At 36.9% G+C, this 20,802-nt stretch overlaps 1 protein-coding gene across 13 annotated transcripts in view; it reads left to right on the top strand.

Annotated features, from left to right (window-relative positions):
• Positions 1–20,802, top strand: part of LOC131694112 (transient receptor potential cation channel trpm) — a 355,889-nt gene that overhangs the window by 316,161 nt on the left and 18,926 nt on the right. For 9 of the 13 annotated variants that reach the window (XM_058982537.1, XM_058982535.1, XM_058982530.1 and 6 more), the window contains 7 exons: positions 768–797; positions 1,396–1,533; positions 1,594–1,751; positions 1,926–2,116; positions 2,196–2,441; positions 2,531–2,652; positions 2,716–3,471. In XM_058982537.1, the coding sequence (XP_058838520.1) occupies positions 768–797; positions 1,396–1,533; positions 1,594–1,751; positions 1,926–2,116; positions 2,196–2,441; positions 2,531–2,652; positions 2,716–3,471 (1,641 nt within the window). The remainder of the gene's footprint in view (positions 1–767; positions 798–1,395; positions 1,534–1,593; positions 1,752–1,925; positions 2,117–2,195; positions 2,442–2,530; positions 2,653–2,715; positions 3,472–20,802) is intronic. The other 4 variants (XM_058982526.1, XM_058982531.1, XM_058982532.1 and 1 more) reach the window with 1 other exon arrangement.

Below are 20,802 nucleotides of genomic sequence, written 5' to 3'. Positions count from 1 at the left end.
TTAAACAATTGTTTAGTTCCTAACTTTGTTAAAAATATGTATAAAATAGTAACTTTTCTAATAAAAAAAATCACAATAAATCTGTGTCGTGGGACCGTTTATTTCTGGCTCATTAGTTACACTTGGCCAATTAGGTCGCCCGTAGCAATATTTTTAAAATAAAAAAATTTCAAATATAAATATAACATTATTTCACAATACCCGTCTGGATATGATTTTGCAACCAGATAATTGGATCTTCTATCTGAACTGTAATTTCTCCTAATTTGAATGGCCCGTTTGAGATATTTTGACCCAATAGTTAAAATTTAATGTGTGTTTCTAAATAAATCTTTTAGGAAGGCGAAATATAATACATCACGTAATTTCAAAACACAATTTCTCTACTTCCATCCTTTCAAATAATTTAACACTTTTTTCTATGCTATTTTATGTTTATCTCCTTCTTTTAAAATGCTCTACGAGCTCCATCAAACGAAATTAGTTTCCCAACTAAGACATTCATTTTACCTCAGTTTTGCAAACTTGAGTTGGCTGAGTTTAGCACCGATTCGGTTTGCATCCCACCGCAGTTGACATTATGTTCACTTAATATTTATTGCAACCATATGCCAGCAAAGTTAAGCCAGATTTAGTGTGTGTATGTGTGTAGCTAGTCGCTGTAGAGTTTTTCAGTAGTTTATTTTTCTGTCATCCTTCTTTCCTTACTTTCGCTTTCGACCAGTCAAAATTTTGCTAAACTTTTTCAACTTTGTTGCGTCCCATAGGTAGGTCTGACCGGATGTCTAAAGGCAAAAGTTAGTTCCACTTCTACTAAATTTGAAACCATTTTTTTGGTCTGATTCTCGATTTCTCTAGACATTGTGTCGTTTTGCTGTTCCCGTGTTTCTCGGTGTTTGAGTGGAAGTTTAATAGTACTATTGGTTTTCAAGGATAAACTCTCCGGTTGATAATGTTTAATGATTTAGTATGTTACTGAAGGTTATTTTTCGATTATTGGCATGGTTTCTGTCTTGAATTGTTTTTTACCTTGTAGATTATCCTTTTGAAATTGATTGCTAAAAAATAACGATGCTATAATGCGGCACGAGTTTCCGATCAAGTTCAGCAATCTGGTATTCGAACTATTTTTAGAGGCTCAAGCTTTTCTTTGTTATAAGGCACCTTTTTAAATTTTTATGCAACAATCATCCATTTAATAAAGTTATTTTCATTTGGACCAATCAAACTGGAACGTCATTGATTTAAAATGTTCGAGAGCTTGCAGTTAATTTGATCAATTCATATCACTTACCCATTTTAATTCACTGAATGAAGTGTTTTGAATACTTTTCCAACAGTCCTTTGGGTTGCAAGAAACAATCTATCTAACCAATCAATTTTCATTTCAACAAGGTTTCACTGACGGACTCGGAAAACACTCAGTACAAGGACTACATGTACGACCACGACGTACGCCACCGGCCGCTCAAATTGAAGAAAAAGTTTTACGAGTTTTACACCGCCCCCATCACCAAGTTTTGGGCGGATTCGGTATGACAGACGTGGTCGGTCGATGCAAACAAATTGGAACTAATTCTGACAACATTCTAGATGGCCTACGTGCTCTTTCTGGTACTGTTCACGTATACGGTGCTGGTTCGGATGGAACCGTACCCAAGCTGGCAGGAGGTGTATTCGATTGCGTACATCACTACGCTGGGCTGTGAGAAAATAAGAGAAATTGTTTCCTCGGAACCGGTGGCGATCTCGTAAGTAGTTTCAAGTTTGATGACTTTTGAATCAATACCTCATTGTGTGGTTAATTATGAGTAGTATACGATATTGTCTCCCTCTAGTATTGAATTTTTATGCCAGTTTCTATCAAATTTGCACCAAACTTGCTATAGTTTCATAACTCTACAAATTTTCCTTTTGTTTTCCAGGCACAAATTCTCCGTTTGGGCGTGGAACATGTGGAACCCCTGCGATGCCGCTGCCATCATCTTCTTCCTCATCGGTCTAGTACTTCGGTTGCGACCTTACACGATGGACATCGGGCGAGTGATATACTGCGTAGACAGCATCTACTGGTATTTGCGAATATTAAACATCCTCGGTGTCAATAAGTATTTGGGTAAGTTCTTGCCACTCGGTTAGTTTGAATAGGTTGATTGATTGATTGATTGATTGCTTGTTTTCCGGCTTTGCAACAGGACCACTAGTGACGATGATGGGAAAGATGGTGAAGAACATGATTTATTTCGTCGTGCTGTTGTTGGTGGTGTTGATGAGTTTCGGTGTTAGTCGGCAAGCCATTCTATTCCCGAACAACGACGCCAGTTGGCGGCTGGTGCGAGATGTGTACTATCAACCTTATTTCATGTTGTACGGAGAGGTGTTTGCCGATGACATCGATCCACCTTGCGGGGAGGACCCTTCGCAGCCGCAGTGTGTGACAGGTTAGTGATCTGTGGTGAACGCAGATTTTCAACAACAATACGTTAAAGATGCGAATATTTCATGATTGTATGTGCTTCTTTTCTTATAGGTCACTGGGTTACGCCTATCGCCATGTCTATGTACCTTTTGATTGCTAACATTCTGCTAATTAATCTGCTGATTGCAGTGTTCAACAATATTTTCATAGAAGTAAACGCTGTGTCGCATCAGGTAAGCTGCACAAATCGACGCTTAGTTCACAAATTCATAAATCTTTCCTTCCAAAACCCCTAGGTTTGGATGTTCCAGCGATTCACTGTTGTGATGGAATATCAGCAAAAACCCGTCCTGCCGCCTCCGCTAATAGCGTTCTGCCACTTTTACTCTTTCCTACTGTACTTAATAAGAAAGGCGAAAGGTCTGCAGCAATCACGAGATAATGGGCTAAAATTGTTTCTCGAAAAAGAGGACATGGAACGGTTGTATGACTTCGAGGAAGAGTGCGTCGAAGGTTACTTCCGGGAGCAGGACGCTCTGCTGCAGCAATCGACTGACGAACGCATCAGGAACACCGACGAGCGGGTGGAAAATATGTCCCAGAAAATTGAGGATATCAATCAGAAGGAAAATATGCAAACGGCGACGGTTCAGAATATTGAATTTCGCCTTCGAAAGGTGGAGGAATCGGCGGACCAGATTCTCTCCCATTTGGCTGTGATACATCGGTTCATGTCGACCCACACACAGATTCAGGATAATCTGCACGGATCGACTAGTAATGTAAGCGGAACGGGTATGCTCGGAATAGGACCAGGAGGAGGTGGAGGAGGTGGAGGAACAGCAGCGGGAGTAGTAGTGTTTGATACTCGCACGAGGACCATATCGGAAACTGATAGCAATATTATACCAATTAATCCGAAAAAGAAAATCAATCGATCGCTGACGGAAGTGCGACCGGACGCATACATTTTCGACGATGGGATGCATTTTGAGGTACGGACGGTACCGGAGGAGAACGAGAGCGATCGTTCTCCAGAGAAGACACATACGGTAAGTATTTGAATGTTAAATGGGTTGAAAGTAATTGAAACTAGCAACTATTACATTTTGTCGCACAAGGTATTTCAGAACCTTCACAATCTCATATGGGTACATTTTCAGCAATCACTAAACATTTGCGTGGAAATACAGCACTCACGACGACAACGACGACGTAATAATTTCGATCGCGATAAACAAGCTGTTCTCGGTCGTTTTCAACATCTGGTTTAACACACAGTGTCAATATGACATTACTATTGATTTTCAAATCGTTAAAAGTCGGTTTTTACTGTACGAAGGAATTTGTGCGATTTGATGTTGCTATTTTTGTGATAAGGTCATTTTTTACGAGTGTTGAAAGAAAGGCGAATATTGTAGCGGTTAGCATAATTTATCATTATTATGTATTCATCACTAATATACCCCAAACGATTATAAAACCTTGTTCAAATATACGTTTAACTCATGGTTAATTTCGAAACATATTACTCTAAACGTTATTTATTTGATTTAACGGGTTGGGATTTAATGCAAATATTACCAAGTGAACTAATTTTGAAGATGCCATAGTATGAGATTAAGTCAGGGAGAGAGGATACTCTATTCGGAGAGCTTCCTTTCTCAACTGTCAGTATTCACGACTTCAATGACGAATGTTGCATCATCCAGCATTCCAATGGAACTATCGTACAATTTGATTTGAGACGTCCGGAATCGAAAGCTGTCGCAGGGCGAATGATCATGATCATCGTAGTCATGAACTACAATATCATCAACCGAACTATCGTATTCTATTTTTTGTCTTTCTTATAAAGAAAAGATATGCAATCATTTTGAATACCGTCGCACGGTGGACCTAATCCCATATATCATTCGACTCAGCCCGTCGAGATCGCAAAATTTCTGTTTGTGTGTATGTATTTTATAATGTCACACTTTTATGAGTGATGGTTGAACCGTTTGCGCATACTTAGTTTTAAATGAGCGGTGCAACGCTCCCATAAGCTGCTATTGAATTTGTGGTTCTACGCACCCTTAGTTCGCCCCTGTACATTTGATGAAACCACACACCACCGTATAAAAAAACCTAGTTAATAAATAGTACGCAAACAGTAAGGTCACAAATAACTGTCTGGTTTAATAGCGTGTTTATTCAACATAATAGAACAATACCCACATTGGTTACCCCGACGTCCGGTTTAAAGTGAAAACATTCAAAATTTCGGCGAGAACGCAACAAAATCGACGAAAACTCAATATGGGTCATTCCATGCGAAGTGATCAAGGCACGTGTAATCGACCTTCACGGATTTGAACCAAATTTGGAGGAATTGTTCATCTAGGGCCAATATATAAAAACCCAAATTTTTTTGACAATTGAACCACCTCTCGTCTAACGGTGTATCTCAGGATGCGTTCATATTATATTCGGATGATAAGAGTTTTTTATGTAAAAATGTCTGAGGAACACGATGGCATTAAAATTTTCAAAATTAAAATATATGTATTGAGAGAAAAATTAACTTTTAATATTTAACTGAAAAAATCGCATAGTTGGCATCACTGCCGGCAAAAAATAATATTTTTTCTAGATTCCTTGAACAATTTTCTACAAAAGCCATCTTGTGGTTTGATTCTAGAGTAAATGAAACCGGAGATAAGATCAAAAGAAAATCAAGGGTTTTGGCAATTTGCCAAAACGGGGGGTGCTCCCATGACCCGAAGGGTAGTTCAATTGTCACAAAAATTTGGGTTTTTATATATTGGCCCTAGATGAACAATTCCTCCAAATTTGGTTCAAATCCGTGAAGGTCGATTTCAAGTTTGCATCTTTTTTGATCACTTTGCGTGGAATGACCCATATATCGTAACATAACTGCAGCCATTTTTTATTGCTTCCACAAAAATGGATCCGCAACCGGCAAATGTTACGACTGCCACTGTGTCAGTGAAGCTTCCTTCTGACCCAACGATGTGATTTTTTTAAACAAGTTTTTTAGGAATTTTTATGCCATTTATTATACACCAGGTTTAGAATACAACGTCGATTAAATGACCACCCGCATTTAACATAACTTGCAAACTTTTAAAGTTAGATATATGGTGTCTTCAGCAATTTCTTTTGTAATTACATTTGCTACAACTTTTCTGAACACACAAAGAATTTATTTTAATTAGTTCAGACAATAAATTTCGTATATCACTTATAGGTGAATTAATCACTAAATGATATACTAGATGTAGATGCGCAATCATCAGGGCAACAATTTCTCTGAACAAACTATACTTCTAAAGTTAACGGTTTAGACGCTATCAATTTTGAGCACGAAAACGACGTTTTAAAACACTGTGCAATGGCGTTATCCGACCAAAATCGCGCACGCGGCACATGAGAATTGTCCGTCACTAGATTGGGCTAGTCTTGTTGACCTCTACACTATGTCCCCACTGCACCATGGGCCACAAATCAATTTTTTTTGCTCGAAAATCCAGAACATATAAACCGTTAGTGGTAGACATTCAGTGTCTTTGGAACAAACTCTCTACAATAACTGAACTTCATTTTGGGGAAAATAAATTTAGGGTGACCCTCTCGATTTTTGAAATCAAAAAATTATCTCCTGAATGGAAAAAGATAGGAGAATATAACCCTCTTAAGAAATGTAGAGAAATCTATTCTGAGTAACTTTGTTGAAAATGTCGTAACTTTATCTTCAATGGTTTTTAATTTACAGCGATTTCCCTTCATTCGTTTAGGGTGAGTCTTAAAAAAATCAGTTTTTTAAATATAACATCTTTGGCGTTAATTTCTCGTGAAAGTCGACTTCAAACAACAGTTAGCTCTTACACATTTCTTCTTCAGAGACCAAATCAGTAACTTTTATATAAACAGAGTTATTGACAATTTTATGCTCGAAATTTGACATTTTCTATGGTAAATAACTCCTAAGGTGGCAAAAAGTGGCAATCAATGTTATGACCATCTGATAGTATTTTAAAAGCACTACAAAATAAGGGGCACATTATTTGTCTCCTAGCGACTGTTTACGTGAAATAGTTGCTTATAAACTACCTATTCCATGGGCCAAAAGTCGATTTTTTGTTGAAAAATCCAGTTCTTATATACCGTAAGTGCTAGACATTTAGTGTCTTCAAAATAATTTCTTCACAATTTTCATTTCGGTGTAAAAATAGGGTGGTCTCCTAGATTTTTGAAATAAAAATAATTTCTCCTGAACAATACAAATAGAAGTATATATATTAATCATACTCGCGGTCCTTATATACAAACATATCCGGAGCTCCGATGCAAATCAAATTTTATAATACTCTTTGGAGATGTGTCTCGTACAAACCACGTAAACAGTCACTAGGTGACAAACAATGTGCCCCTTATTTTGTAGTGTTTTTAAAATACTATCAGATGGTCATAACATTGATTGCCCATTTTTTGCCACCTTCGGAGTTATTTACCTTAGAAAATGACGAATTTTGAGCATAAAATCGTCTAAAGAAGAAATGTGCGCATTTGTAAGAGCTAACTGTTGTACGAAGTCGACTTTCACGAGAAATCGACGCCAAAGATGTTATATTTAAAAAACTGGTTTTTTAAGAGTCACCCTATACGAAAGAAGGAAAATCGTTGTAAAATAAAAACCGTTGAAGATGGAGTTTCGACATTTTCAACAAAGTTACTCAGAATTGATTTCTCTACATTTCTTTAGAAGGTTATTTTCTCTAATCGTTTTCTATTCAGGAGCTTTTTTATTTCAAAAATCAGGAGCGCCACCCTAATTTTGTTTTCCCCAACATGAAGTTCAGTTATTGTAGAGAATTTGATCCAAAGACACTGATAGCCGTAAGCTCAAACGCGTACTAACTATATTTAAACCGGACTAACTTTTAAACCGGCCTTAACTATTTGGTAAGCTTTAACCAAACGATGCTGTCATTTATATGGCTGCGTTCTGATCTGCGATACACGACAATGTTAAAAAAACAACAAATTCATGTTAAAGACAATGAGTATATCAGACAACATGGAGAATTGTTTTTCATTCCGATATTTTCTTACAGTAAAATAGTTTTTCTTCGTCATATGTCTCGTTCCATAGCGTGTGTGAACAATTTTGTCAACATGTAACTGATATGTTTCTGAACTTAGAACTTTAACTTGGTGGATAGTTTATAGTTGGCCGATGATGTACAGCATTTTTAGTGACATAATATTTAATGCACAAAATATAATAAGTTTGAAGTGGTTGAACCATCGTTTGTAACTGGTGCCATGATAGTTATTTTAAACTTTGATTAAAAAGTTGGTTGAAATATTTCAATTTGAATTCAAAATGAACTGTGAATATTATTCTAATTGAACACGATACCTGTCAACACGAGAGGAGGATATTTATATTCGTTTCAAGCAAATTTTCACAAGTTTGGAATAAATATCAATTATAAATAATGGTTACTATCATACTCTGCGAATTAAAATTGCACACGAAGCTTAAATAAAAAGTAATCAAAGGTCAAACAAAAAATTAAACTTTGACAGAATGATCACAAGTGTTATATTTCATATTGTTGATTGCAAATTTCTGTAATGCATCAATGCAGACTGGAACGATTTTATTTGCTAACAAAATTTCTACGATTTTATAAATAAACAGAAATGAAAGTTTTGAGCATCCTAGTAATATATTTTTACGAACAAATATATTGATCGCCGTTGCGTTCGCATTCAATTTTAAAATATTTTTATTTGGATGTTTTATTTGAGTTTATCCATATAGGAAAAATGCGTATATATAAAATCTTTTATTTAATCTTTGCTTAGGGTATTCATGGAGTTACTTTGTAAGCAGTTAACATTCTGATTCAATTTGTGAACTGGTAGTGAAAATAAGAAAATTTATAAAATAGTGCATTTTACGATCTACATCCGATTATCATTTATTTGGATCTATCCAATGAAAAAAAAACTATTTTTTCGTTATTCACTTTCTTTTAATGTGAGATACGACAGATATATGGGCAATAATTCGTGATAACATGTTATTGATTAATATTAAGGAATAAAATGATCCCACTTATTCTCACAAAGATATGAAAAAGAAAATAATCAAAACAATTCTTATTGCAGTTTTGATTCTAATTCGCAAAAACAACTTTGATCTGAATATGCGATAATCGATTCGATTTATCCAAATGTGCTCTCCTGTAACTCTTCGATAAGCAATTGGAATCAAGCGTGTACAGAGAAGGAAAGAACAGATAAATCAAACATACAGGTAAATATAGTTCGACGGTGCTTGTCTTTTCTACCTGTTAAAACTGGCTTATTCATTGCCATCTTTATTGCGAGCAAAGAGAGCCATATTGATCCAGAAGAAAGCCGAAGAGAGAATTGAAAATAGCGAAGTATGCGCAAGAAGAGCATGTCATATTTTTGTCTTTTTCCGGTAACATGATGATGCCATTTGCATTACTGCGTTCTGATCGGCAATACACGGCAATGTTAAAAACTGTACAATGAGGTTTATAGAAAATTCACTGTTTATGCCATTTAATAGTCTGATGTATTTATATTTTTAAAATAATTTTGGAATCCTCGATTTAGCTTAAACAACAACATTGGCTCGGCAGGCTCAAGAATTTGACAGTTTCGCTGGCTCAAGATGGCGTCTCCGCATATCTCTTACTAGAGGATAACTAGTCTCAACTTTCCCAACTTCTTTCAAACCCTGTGCATTTCTGTTCTATCACTCAGAATTAAACGACAATTTGTTCTACAGCGGAAATGCTAATCGTCCAAGATCTGATGGAAAATTATAAATAGTGAAACAATATAAGCAAGCTTCGATATTATGTAAATAACGATCAAAATGAGAATATTTGTAGCAGATTGTTTGCCGTCATAGTGTTACGTAGGTTGTATGGTATGGCTTTATTTACAATCTTTTATTAAATCTTAGTTTGGATTCTTTCGAAAGCAGTAAAAATATAAGAAAACTCCCACTTGCTTATTATGTTCTTTGTGAGAAGATATAAGTAGAAAAGGGTACACATTCTGATTATATATTCTTTTCTTTTCCTCTCGTTAAACTAAAAAAATTTTATTTAATGCAGCTCTGCATCTAATTATAAAATTTCGTTCTACGATTAGTTTCAAAATGATTCGACTTCTGCTAACCTGCAATATAACTATTCGACATGACATTTTCAAATGAGCGTGCAGCACCTTATGGATAGGACGATGAAAGCTATCAAAAAATGGATTTAAAACTCGATTATACATGTTTTTTCGTACGGGATAAAACTTGCTTACTTGCCCTCATATGGTTTGTGTGCAACATGGGCCATAATATTGCACATAAAGATCGAAAAGTTGATTCAAATTATTGAGATGTATGCAAGAGGAATATGGCGTCCCTTTACACTGTTTTCATTTGGCTTCAGGATGCAGCCATTTCTGCGATGACAGGTACTAACAGGTCTTAGACCGGATTAAACTCAGGCCTAAAATCAAAGATAGTACCGTGCGGCGGTACCAACTAGCTTCAAGCTTACCGCTATGAATGTCTACCACTAACGGTTTATAAGTTCGGGATTTTCGACCAAAAAAATTGACTTGTGGCCCATGGTGCACTCGACTGAACCGGCCAGAAATTAACGATCGTGTAGTGATTCTGGCGGATCGTGCTTCGGATCTTTTAGATCCCACTATAACTTTCTGTATCACGGGTGAAACGCACTATCCCAATGTCGAAGAGACAACGCTGCCGCGGGTCTTCACTCCTCGGACCTGATTTAAGCAATTGATCTTGTTTTCGCCACGGGAAGCCCATTTTATCCTTCTCCTTGCCCCGGAAGCCATCCCCACTATCGATCGATGACCTCTAGTAGTGTACAGCGTAGCAGGGGAAAACGTCGCTTGTATAATATTTGTATAATATTACTTTTCATCAAATAAACAAAAAATGTAAATAAACTCTCTGACAAATAATATAAACAATGGAGTAAATAAAAAGTGTAAATAAATAAATATGGAATAAATAACAAGCAAATGAATAAATAACAAGCGAATAAATAATTAAATACTGACGGGCACCAACCGAAGACTACTAAAACATGGAATAAACATCCTTCAAACATGTAAACACGGAAGCTATGACATTTATTTCATATTTAGACATTTACTGACAATATATAAAATATTACAAAATTTTAAGAGGGTCCATATTACTTTAGAAACAAGTCAATGAAGAAACCAAGGACGAAACTTTGCGAGGGTGGCTGGAAAGGGATGTATGTCAAGTTGGACGGCTTCTCTGAAGGATCGGTTAACGTTTCAACAAGCTTCGATATTAGCAAAAGTAGTGAGTAGACAGCAGATGTCGGTCAGAGGGCTAGCAACGGCAGTTAAGGAGGAAAAAAAAAGAAGTTGGAGAAAATCGGGATATCGTTGTCTAGAAATTTTTTTCCGCCGATGATTATTCCGTTAGAGTGGCAGCGAAATAGATCGCGAAAATTGGCATCGGTATAGGGTGAAATACTGCCGCCAAGAAGTTCTCAGCACCAGCTAGCAGATAAATAGGAACGACTAGCACCAAGAAGGATAAGAAACCCGGCGAAGGTGGTTGTAAACAGATGTAAATTTTTATGGTCGACACCCCCGGACCGGTTCTTGTCTCAACATGGTACGATACTCGCAGCAGACCTGAGCTGGTGAGATATATCGCGAAGGTTTGACAGCAAGTATGGAAAAGCAGCTATGGATAAAAACATGACGATTCACACAAAACAAAATAAGCAAGAACACAATCCTTACTAAAGCAGTACTTAACGGTTGCCCCGGATGGATGAGGATTACGAGATACAAGAGGTTTAATTTTAGTCGGTTGGCTTAACGACTACTACAAACCAATCCGAATCCACCACGAGCCAGCATTCAACGCACGGTGGTCGGAAATGCCAAAAACGTCGCTAGAGGCCATATTATTGAATATATTCATAGGGTACCTTTGGAGGAATTCTTCGTAAGAATATTCCACACAAATTGATAAAAATTAATTTGAGGCATGGTTTACTATGATTGAAATAAAAAAAATTAACTTTTTTTACTGACGATGTAGAAAGTTGATGTCTTCGACAAAGTTTTGGGAATGCTCGTAATGAAGAATTTTGTTCAACAACTTGCGCCGCGCACACCTCTTGTAAAAATACTCATTCGTTTTAGAGTTATTGAAGAATTTTAATTTTTTTTTACACCAACTTCAACTGCGTATAAGCGAGAAAGGTGCAAACCAAAATGGACGAGCAGGCACTATTTTCAATGTCCGGACTACGCATAATAAAGGTAAGAAGGTTTTAAGCTCATTTTGTAATGTTTTTACTTGGGTATTTTTACTTACAGTCTTCAACAATATTATGTGGTTTTAATGCCTCCATATTTGTCTAGAGCACGGTTTGCACGAAAAGTCGCAGTGGAAAACGTTATTAAAAAAACTAAATTTGAGGGAAGAAAACGCTTTACAAATCGATAACATTAAATCCTACAAGTTCAACTAGTTCAACAAAATTCGTTATTATGAGAATTTCTAAAACTTTGTCGAAGACACCAACTTTCTACCTCGTCAGCATAAAAAGTTCATTTTTTTTTATTTGATCGTAGTAAGCCATGCCTAATTTTAATTTTTATCAGGTTGTGGGGAATATTCTTACGTACAGGGTATCCCTGTGAATATATTCGATGCTTTGGCCTCTAGTGAATTGAGTTCGCGATAATAAACATTTACCAATTTGTTGAGCAGAGTCGTTTGGTTCAAAAGACTAGGTCCAGGCCTCTGAAAAAATCTTCAAAGTTTGAGGGTTTCTGTACGTTTCTTTTGAAATAAACGTTAAAAAAACAAACCCCCCCCCCTTGAGAATTTTCTGCGCACGAGCCTGCTCTAGCATATTGAATCTCATTACTTTGATATATGTGTACCCGGGGCAATATGTGTCATACTAATGGGCCTAGCATATGTAAGAGCGAAATGATAAATTTTCAGTGTTAACATTGACATGCGACCTCTAGTAGTTATCTCTTTTGTCTCAGCTAATGGGAGTGAACCATTACAATGAACTACTCACAAATGAATATGAATTAACACTCATTGACATGAAAATAACTCCGACCAAGATAATAAATACGTACAGGGTAAAGGCTATGATAAGACGAGGCAACTCAAGACGGATACAGGTAGGAACATTTTTTCTCTGTTTGAGTGAGGTTATTATTTTTTTTCGATGAAGCTGATAAATCAGAATCAAATTTGCCACAAAGATTGAAATAGAGATGGATGTACTACACCCAAAACAATTTCCCAATGCAAAAAAGGCATTACATCCTTTCGTGCATATTCCGAATTAGAATCATGCTTTCTTCGCATTGTAGACCAAGCATAGCTACTGCATTATACCAACACCGCTTGATTCATGATGAAATAAATTGATTGAGAATACACGCTACCATATTATCTGCCCGCATGTAAAAGTGTTAGTTGGTTTTGCTTGCTGAGTCTGCCAAAAAGGTGGTGTATTCTATACATGAATATCTATGTGGTGTTTGTAAGAACTTCTGTCTTCATACACAGTTACGCTTTTTTGTCTGCGAACAACTCAATTCCAACCACACTAAACACGGGAACAGTTTACGTTCACGAGAGTGTGTGATATACGCGTTGTTATTTTCCCATAGCGAATGGTTTTTGCAGTAAAATCATCGCTCTCTCATTCTGTGCTTCAGAGAAGAGTGGAAGAAAATGATTTATGCTCAGATTGATTTGCGATGATCGTTGCCTAGGGCGATGATGTGCGCTAGATTCGCATGTTAGGGAAATAATATAAACTGAAATTAACTGCCAGTGCCACTGCTACTCAAAAGTGCAAAACCATGTCATCACTGCCCTTATAGTTTATGATACTTTAAATTTAGATACTTTTACTGCAAAATACTGATATGATATCACCTGAAAGTACTGTTGATATGAGGAATGCCAGAAATGATTGGCGGACGGCTTCTATCCGACAAATGTTGAATTAACTTGTTAACCCAATGTTCCCATATAGGTAACTTTCTCCTGCGTATAGTGCGCTTAAATAATCATTAATCATTATTTATGAACCTATCTAGTGGCTAGAACTCGCATATCGCTGGTAAATTTAGGGTTTAGAGAACGCCGAAAGCTCAACATATTATCAAAACAAAATCATCACCCACACCCCACCAATTTGATGACGCTATAAACTGTTCTCTCCAATATGCAGCATGTGATCAGTAGAAAGGCGAAATGGAAACTGGTCCTTGAGCGTGTATTAATATTTTCAGAGCACACAATTATCCGAGTGGAGATGTCCTTTATATGTGTATTAGTGTGGAGTCATTTTAATACTAATGCTCCGATATCGTTAAATTCACTAATACATTCTCAACTGTGGGTTTGTGTAAGTTTCGGTGATGTAATCGCCTTAATGCATTTTTGTCCCGGACCAATATCGCTTTATATGCATTATACCAGTTACAATGCAAAATTCTCATTAGAATCATGCTTATTCGCATGTAATTCATGCGGTTCGCGTTTTGGGTGTATCAAAATACAGAAACATACAGAAATAGTATTACTAGTTGCCTTGTCTTGTCTTAGGAGTAAACGGTCGAACTCGTTAAAGGTCCAGGATGATAGATAATGGAAATCCATGGTTAAAGTCATTTTAAATGAAGGCGCAGTTGGTTGAGTGGTAAGCGTGACAGCCACCCATCCCAGTTGGTCTGGGTTCAATCCCAGCCGAGGTCGTTGAGATTTTTCTGAGGTGAAAAATCTTCCTTCGGAAGTGATGTAAAGCCGTTGGTTTCCGGTCCATTAGTTGATGGGTCGATAGTTACTAGAGATGGTCGGGTTTCAATTTTTTCGGACCCGAACCCGAGAGCTCTAAAATTGAAAAACCCGAACTCGACCCGAGCCCGAAATATTAAAATTTAAAAAACCCGAATCCGATCCGAGCCCGAACATTTTAAAATTGCAAAACCTTAACCCGACCCGAACCCGAATATGAAAATTTTGTAAAACCCGAGCCTGACCCGAACCAGAAAATTTATAATTCGACAAACCCGATCTGAACCGGATTTGTAAATATGGAGAATCAACCAGAGATTCCAAAGATTTTTAAATTTAGGCTTCCGAACTGGATCCAAGGCTCATCCAAAAGAATCATCTAAGGCTCATTCAGAATAATTATAGAATCACTAGAACCTTAAGTAGTACCATACGCGATTAGTAAAACGAATCCGCATATGGCAAAACGAATTACTAGGGAGAGCAATTGGCATTTATATTTACTATTATTAAACGTCGCATTTGTAAAGTTCTGGGAAACTCATCGACATCTTAATCAGAAAGTCGGATAAATCGGCGACTAACGGGGAAACAAGTTGCATAATGATGACAGATTCAAACAACCTTGCCCGTCGTACTAAACCAAAATTTCTAATTTTTTTTATCGAAAACCATTCCTGCAAGAGTAGTTTTGTATAACCCGACCCGAACCCGAGAAATTCAAATTTGAAAACCCGGAACCCGACCCAAACCCGAGATGTTTAAATTTACAATACCCCGTGTTCGGGTCGGGTCCGGGTTTCGGGTCAAAAAATCCGAACCCGACCATCTCTACTAGTTACTACCAAATATCCTCCTCCCGTGATACTTGTGGAGTGCGCAGTAGTATATACGGCCTCTAGCAAAAGCAAGTATCGGACTAACGTTTTTTTCCGCGATCTACGCTCGGGCCTGGCCGGCGCCGGTTTTGATCAATAAACACTTAAGGATTACCAGGAGTTGCACATTGACAGATGTTTTCCTAATCCCAAGCATAATTCCCTGTGCAACTTCAGCTAGTCCAGATGGATAACGGAGTAGTAGCCAGGGGTGGTCGCACAAGCTCAAGCTCAAGCTCGATGGTTAAAGTCATTTTAAAATCAGAGATAAGGGCTACATGGATACCATTTAAAAATAGTAGAGACCATTTTGAAATCCAAGATGGCGGCCTTTAGTTACCAAGAAACATTGAATACAACTATCAATAAGGGTATCATTTAAAGTAGTCATAAAATACCAGAATTTATTAATTTAGGCCATTTTGAAAACAAAGATGTCGGTTTCCGGTAATCACCAAAGTGAAAACCAAAATCTATATATATATATATATATATATATATATATATATATATATATATATATATATATATATATATATATATATATATATATATATATATATATATATATATATATATATATATATATATATATATATATATATATATATATATATATATATATATATATATATATATATATATATATATATATATATATATATATATATATATATATGTGTGTCTATACCGCTTTTGCAAGGCTGGTCAGTAGATGACGGAAACTGATGATTGAGGACATTTTGCAATAAATCCAATATAGCGACGTTTGATTACCTCAAATCAATAAACCCACCTTCGATATCACCTGTTTATAGCATTCATATCGAGCAAAATCTTTTCGAATTCTTTCTGAAAGAGAACATTGACTATTCTCGTGCCTGTAGACTGTGCTCGTAATGTGTTCCTATAAAACCAGTGTGGAAGTGTTTTACCCCTTTATCATGTCATAGGAATTGTGTACAGGAAAATATTGGCAGAGGTGCAAAAAAAGCTGAAATACATATTTTATTTTAGCAATGAATTTTACAGCTTCGTAGAATTATAATAGCATACTGTGGCTATCATGTTTCTTTTTCAAAATTTCTTAAATTCGCAGATGTCAGACGAAAAATAATGAATTTAGTAATAAAAGCTTATTGGAACTGGTTGCAATGAAAAACGTTATTTGGTCGTACGTTCATCTCTACTATATTTTTGTTGCAAATTTGATTCTGATGAATAGGCTGTTATGATGGCCAAATTTGCTAGAAACATGTAGTATGCGATAAAAATGTTGAATTGATTAGTACCAAATAAATGTTGGCGAAATGTGTGTTAACCCTTTCATGCCCAACTTTTTTCTAGTGCATGTAGGGTTTCAAAACTATTTTTTCTTAAAAACGATGGGATCAAGAATCACGAAAAGTCTTTTTTCAGAAAGATAGGTGCTTCCCTTGCAGTGTTAGAAGCTGCTCGATTTTTACCTTCTAATGTTCAATGCCATTCTTCTAGAATATTTACAAAAGTCCACTTGTGTGGAAACGTAGCCAAAGACAAAAAATATTGCAACATAACGAAGATATATGAAAAATTCATTTTCCGTCATCAACATAAATTGTCCCTGGCAGCACTGCTACATCGGAATCCAATCAGACTAATTGCAATAGCTTCAGATCTATAACTCGTCCTTGAAACTATTAATACTCAAATGAAAGGCAATAGTCACATTTATTAGCCTTACTTGTTTTTGTGAAGAAATCTTGCCTCAAACAAAAGTTATAGCTGTTTAAAAACGTTGTTGTCCACAAACAACATGGGCATGAATGGGTTAATAAAACGGTCATTATTATGGGTATTATAGCAACATATCTAAATATGATAAAGAAATTGGCTGCACTGCCAACCTCGCTAGCTGCAGACACTCATCTGTCATCTGGCACAAAAAAGGCAAGATAACCAAAAATACGAAGCCAGTTGTCTCTTTTCGTCTTAGATTTACCCGGATCTCATTTGACTGGTGCTCACTGGGTAAATTGAAAGCGGATCTATTCATTTGAGACGATCAAACGGAGGTTGAATATGAATTGCAACTCATTTGAACGCAACGGTGAGTGAAGTGCCATGAACCGAGCTTCATATCAACAGCAACTGATGCGTTAAATGAATATCAACGCTTTTTCTTGAAAAGGGCGATACTAGCAGTGACACCATTCAAAGAAAATCAATAGTGAATATTTCGAGACTTGGTTTTATTTCCTATTTAAGACCTATTGTGTTTTTACATCCTAGATTGCATGATTCAGTAATCGCAACACAAAACTTCATAAAGCATTTGAAATTATTAAATTAAAATTTGTTTTTGCTATTGAAATTGACAAAATGATAGTATCGCCCCTTTGGCGATTGTTTACTTTTTCGGTCCCACCTATCAGCATTGAAGTATCGCCCTTACGTGTTTTTACAATAACTACCGTTTTACACCACCGATTTCGTCCGGGTTTTTTCAATAGCGACCATTGTTACTATTTACAGCTGGGATCAGCTTGATAATCCTAAAAAAATACGAAAAAAACAGTTTCGCCTCTAAACTGCTAGCAAAAAAAGTATCGCCCTGTTTGTTTGCATGGAGCGTGGAAGGCGAAACTTTAAATAAACAAACAAAAATACAGTTTCGCTCGTTGTATTTTTTGCTGTAGTTTAAGAAAGCAATATCGTCGAATCCACATTTTTAAGGTTAATTTGTTGCGTTTCAATGCCCTCATTCGCATGTATGAAAAAAGCCTTATTACATTTGTAAGTATCATCCTTTTCACAAAAAAGCGTTGATATGAATGCTTCCGTAAACGACCGATTGGCTGCGTTCATTCAGTTTCAATTGAATGAAATGAAATTTTACTGCACTGATTGTGGCCAACGAAACACAGGTCACAATTTGTGGACAGACAAAGTGAACCTAAATCCAACGGTAGTGTGCACCGTCCATGCTCACTACCTCTTTGAAAAAATAAGGAAAATGGCGGAGTTGTTCAATGTTGAAATAGGATACATCCAGATGGCGCTCCCTGTATGTTGAGAGAAAGAATTTTACTGCTATCTTAAGTCGAATTATACTTCTAGTATAATTCGATATACAAAAGTGGAACAATAGGTTTTTTATGGAAAATTTTTTAAACAGGGAATCCAGCTTGATGTACAAGCGGAGGAACAAGTTGTTATGAAGAATTTCACAGCTATCTTAAAATTAGGGATACAATATGATTTATAGGATGGCAAGCAATAGTTTTAATGAAAAATAAAAATTACAGCTATCTTAAAACTAGGAATACAGAATACAAATTAGATTTTTTAACGGAGACTTATGCTTGGTCAAGATACTCACATTGTGGCACACGGCTCTACAAGGCAGGACAAGGAATTCCAAGAAACGAGAAATAAAAGAGAGGGGCTAAATTGGGATCTTTATCGTTTGTATAAAAATGTAAATAAGGGACATACAGGGAGATCGCGATTTGCCAGCATATCTCAAATTGGGATATAGCGTTGTCTACCTCGGGCCCGAAGGGAATCCTTTAACTGACACCTGCCGTCACAATATCCGCCGCACGCCCAGACAACGTGCTCGATGTTGTGATAGTTCTCGTCACAAGCGCACAAACTACTCTCTGCAAGCCCGATATGCCGCAAATGCGCATTCAACGTGTAGTGGTTGGATATGAGCCGGGCGACCCACATCCATTCCCCTGAACCAAGGCTTCGTTGATACCTCCAGGAAAATGGAATGTAGCCATCGTCCCATTGCTCCACGAGGTTAGCCAACTGTTGAGTAAGTTGGTATCTGACGACAGACACTGAAAAAAATCGTTGAAGCAAATTGATCTTTTATAGATGTCACTTTCTAATGCACACTCTCCTTTGCTAAAGAGTAGGCCTTTTGACTGCCCGGGATAGAGTAATGAGAGGGGACCCAAACAAAGGTAATATGGTAAGATCATTCAGATAACGTACACAAGGACTCCCGTATCTTCCGCAGAAAATTAGGGAATTGCTTTTTGGGCTTCATCGCCCGAACTGCCTCGATAGAACTAAGTCTGTCCGAAATAATGAAGTAGTGATCTGTGGGCAAAGTGTCGATGATCTCAACGGTATACTGAATAGAAGCTAATTCTGCGATGTAAACTACAGCAGGATCATTGAGCTTGAATGAAGCGGTGATATTATCATTGAAGATACAGAATCCAGTGGACCCATCGAGATTTGATCCGTCAGCGTAGAATATTTTGTCACAGTCCTCAGTGTTTTAAAACGTCGTTTTCGTGATCAAAATTAATAGCGTCTGAACCTTTAACTTTAGAAGTATAGTTTGTTCTGCGAAGTTGTTGCCCTTATGATTGCTCATCCACAATAGCTTATCGTTCAGTGATTAATTCACCTATAAGTGAAATACGAAATTCATTTTCTTAACTTTGTGCCTTCGGCAAAGTTGTAGCAAATGTTACTAATAAAGAAATTGCTCTAGACACCATATATCTAGCTTTAATGGTTTAAAAGTTATAGAAAATATTATATGAATGACGCCTTGAAATCGATTTTTTCATGATAACTTTTTTAGATATTGTCCTACGTTCTTGGAATCTTCACCAAAGTTGTTTGCTGTTTCGAAATACACATTTTTCCGAACAAAATTACTTCCTATCTGTTGAATTTAAAAAGATATTCCAAATTTTGAGATATTTTTGGGGTAACTTCCGCCTTAAATAACTCGTTAAGGAGCAAACAACATCATAACATACTGAAAGTACTAACTTTTTACTTACATATAGTGGCCCGATCGTTATTCGACGCGATTCTCCTCGAGTGTTATGTTCAAAACAATATGCCATCGCAGTGGTATAAAATGAAATACTCAAGTGCACTGCGACAAGCAGCTTCATCCCAAAATCGATTTTTCAACAGAAGAACGTCCGCTGGCCATTCGAGACTCATCGTATGGGTCGAGGCATGCAGCCCAAGGCAATGCGCAAGCAACGATACTGGATTCTCTCCAATTTGATGCAGTGTATGTTCGCAGCGAAACGGAAACAGAAACTCCCGTACTTCATCACCCACAATATCGTTGTTTGGTATAACCTGATCAGGTCTTCTGGATGGGCAACCCACCATGTTCCATGGCTTATGCTTCGACCCAATTGTCGAGGCGAAACTAGATCATTTTCTCGAACAACTTCCGGATACAGGACAGCAATGCAATCGGTCGATACGAGTTATGCTCGGAAGCTGGTTTTCCCGGTTTTTGGATGGCGGTTACGCTCACTTACCCCCGGTCATGAGGTACAGTAACCCCCTTTAGAACTTGTTGCTTTAATCACGGTTTTACCATTATAACGATTTTTGTTTTGAGGATGGCAAAAAATGAAACTCGTTGTATTTCCATTCTAAAAAGAACTGAACAATGAGATTCAGCTGTCAAAATTAATGTTCTAATTAATTCCAAGCGCTCGCTGGTTACTACCAGCAATGTGGTTATTTTTAAGCGGACTTCGAAAGTTTTCTCTGTGGTTATCCAAAGTTATACGGTTTTTATGTGGAAACGTATCCTCTGTATC

Source organism: Topomyia yanbarensis, chromosome 3, assembly GCF_030247195.1.
Source record: "Topomyia yanbarensis strain Yona2022 chromosome 3, ASM3024719v1, whole genome shotgun sequence".
NCBI lineage: Eukaryota > Metazoa > Arthropoda > Insecta > Diptera > Culicidae > Topomyia > Topomyia yanbarensis.
This window is presented reverse-complemented; position numbering and strand designations above follow the sequence as displayed.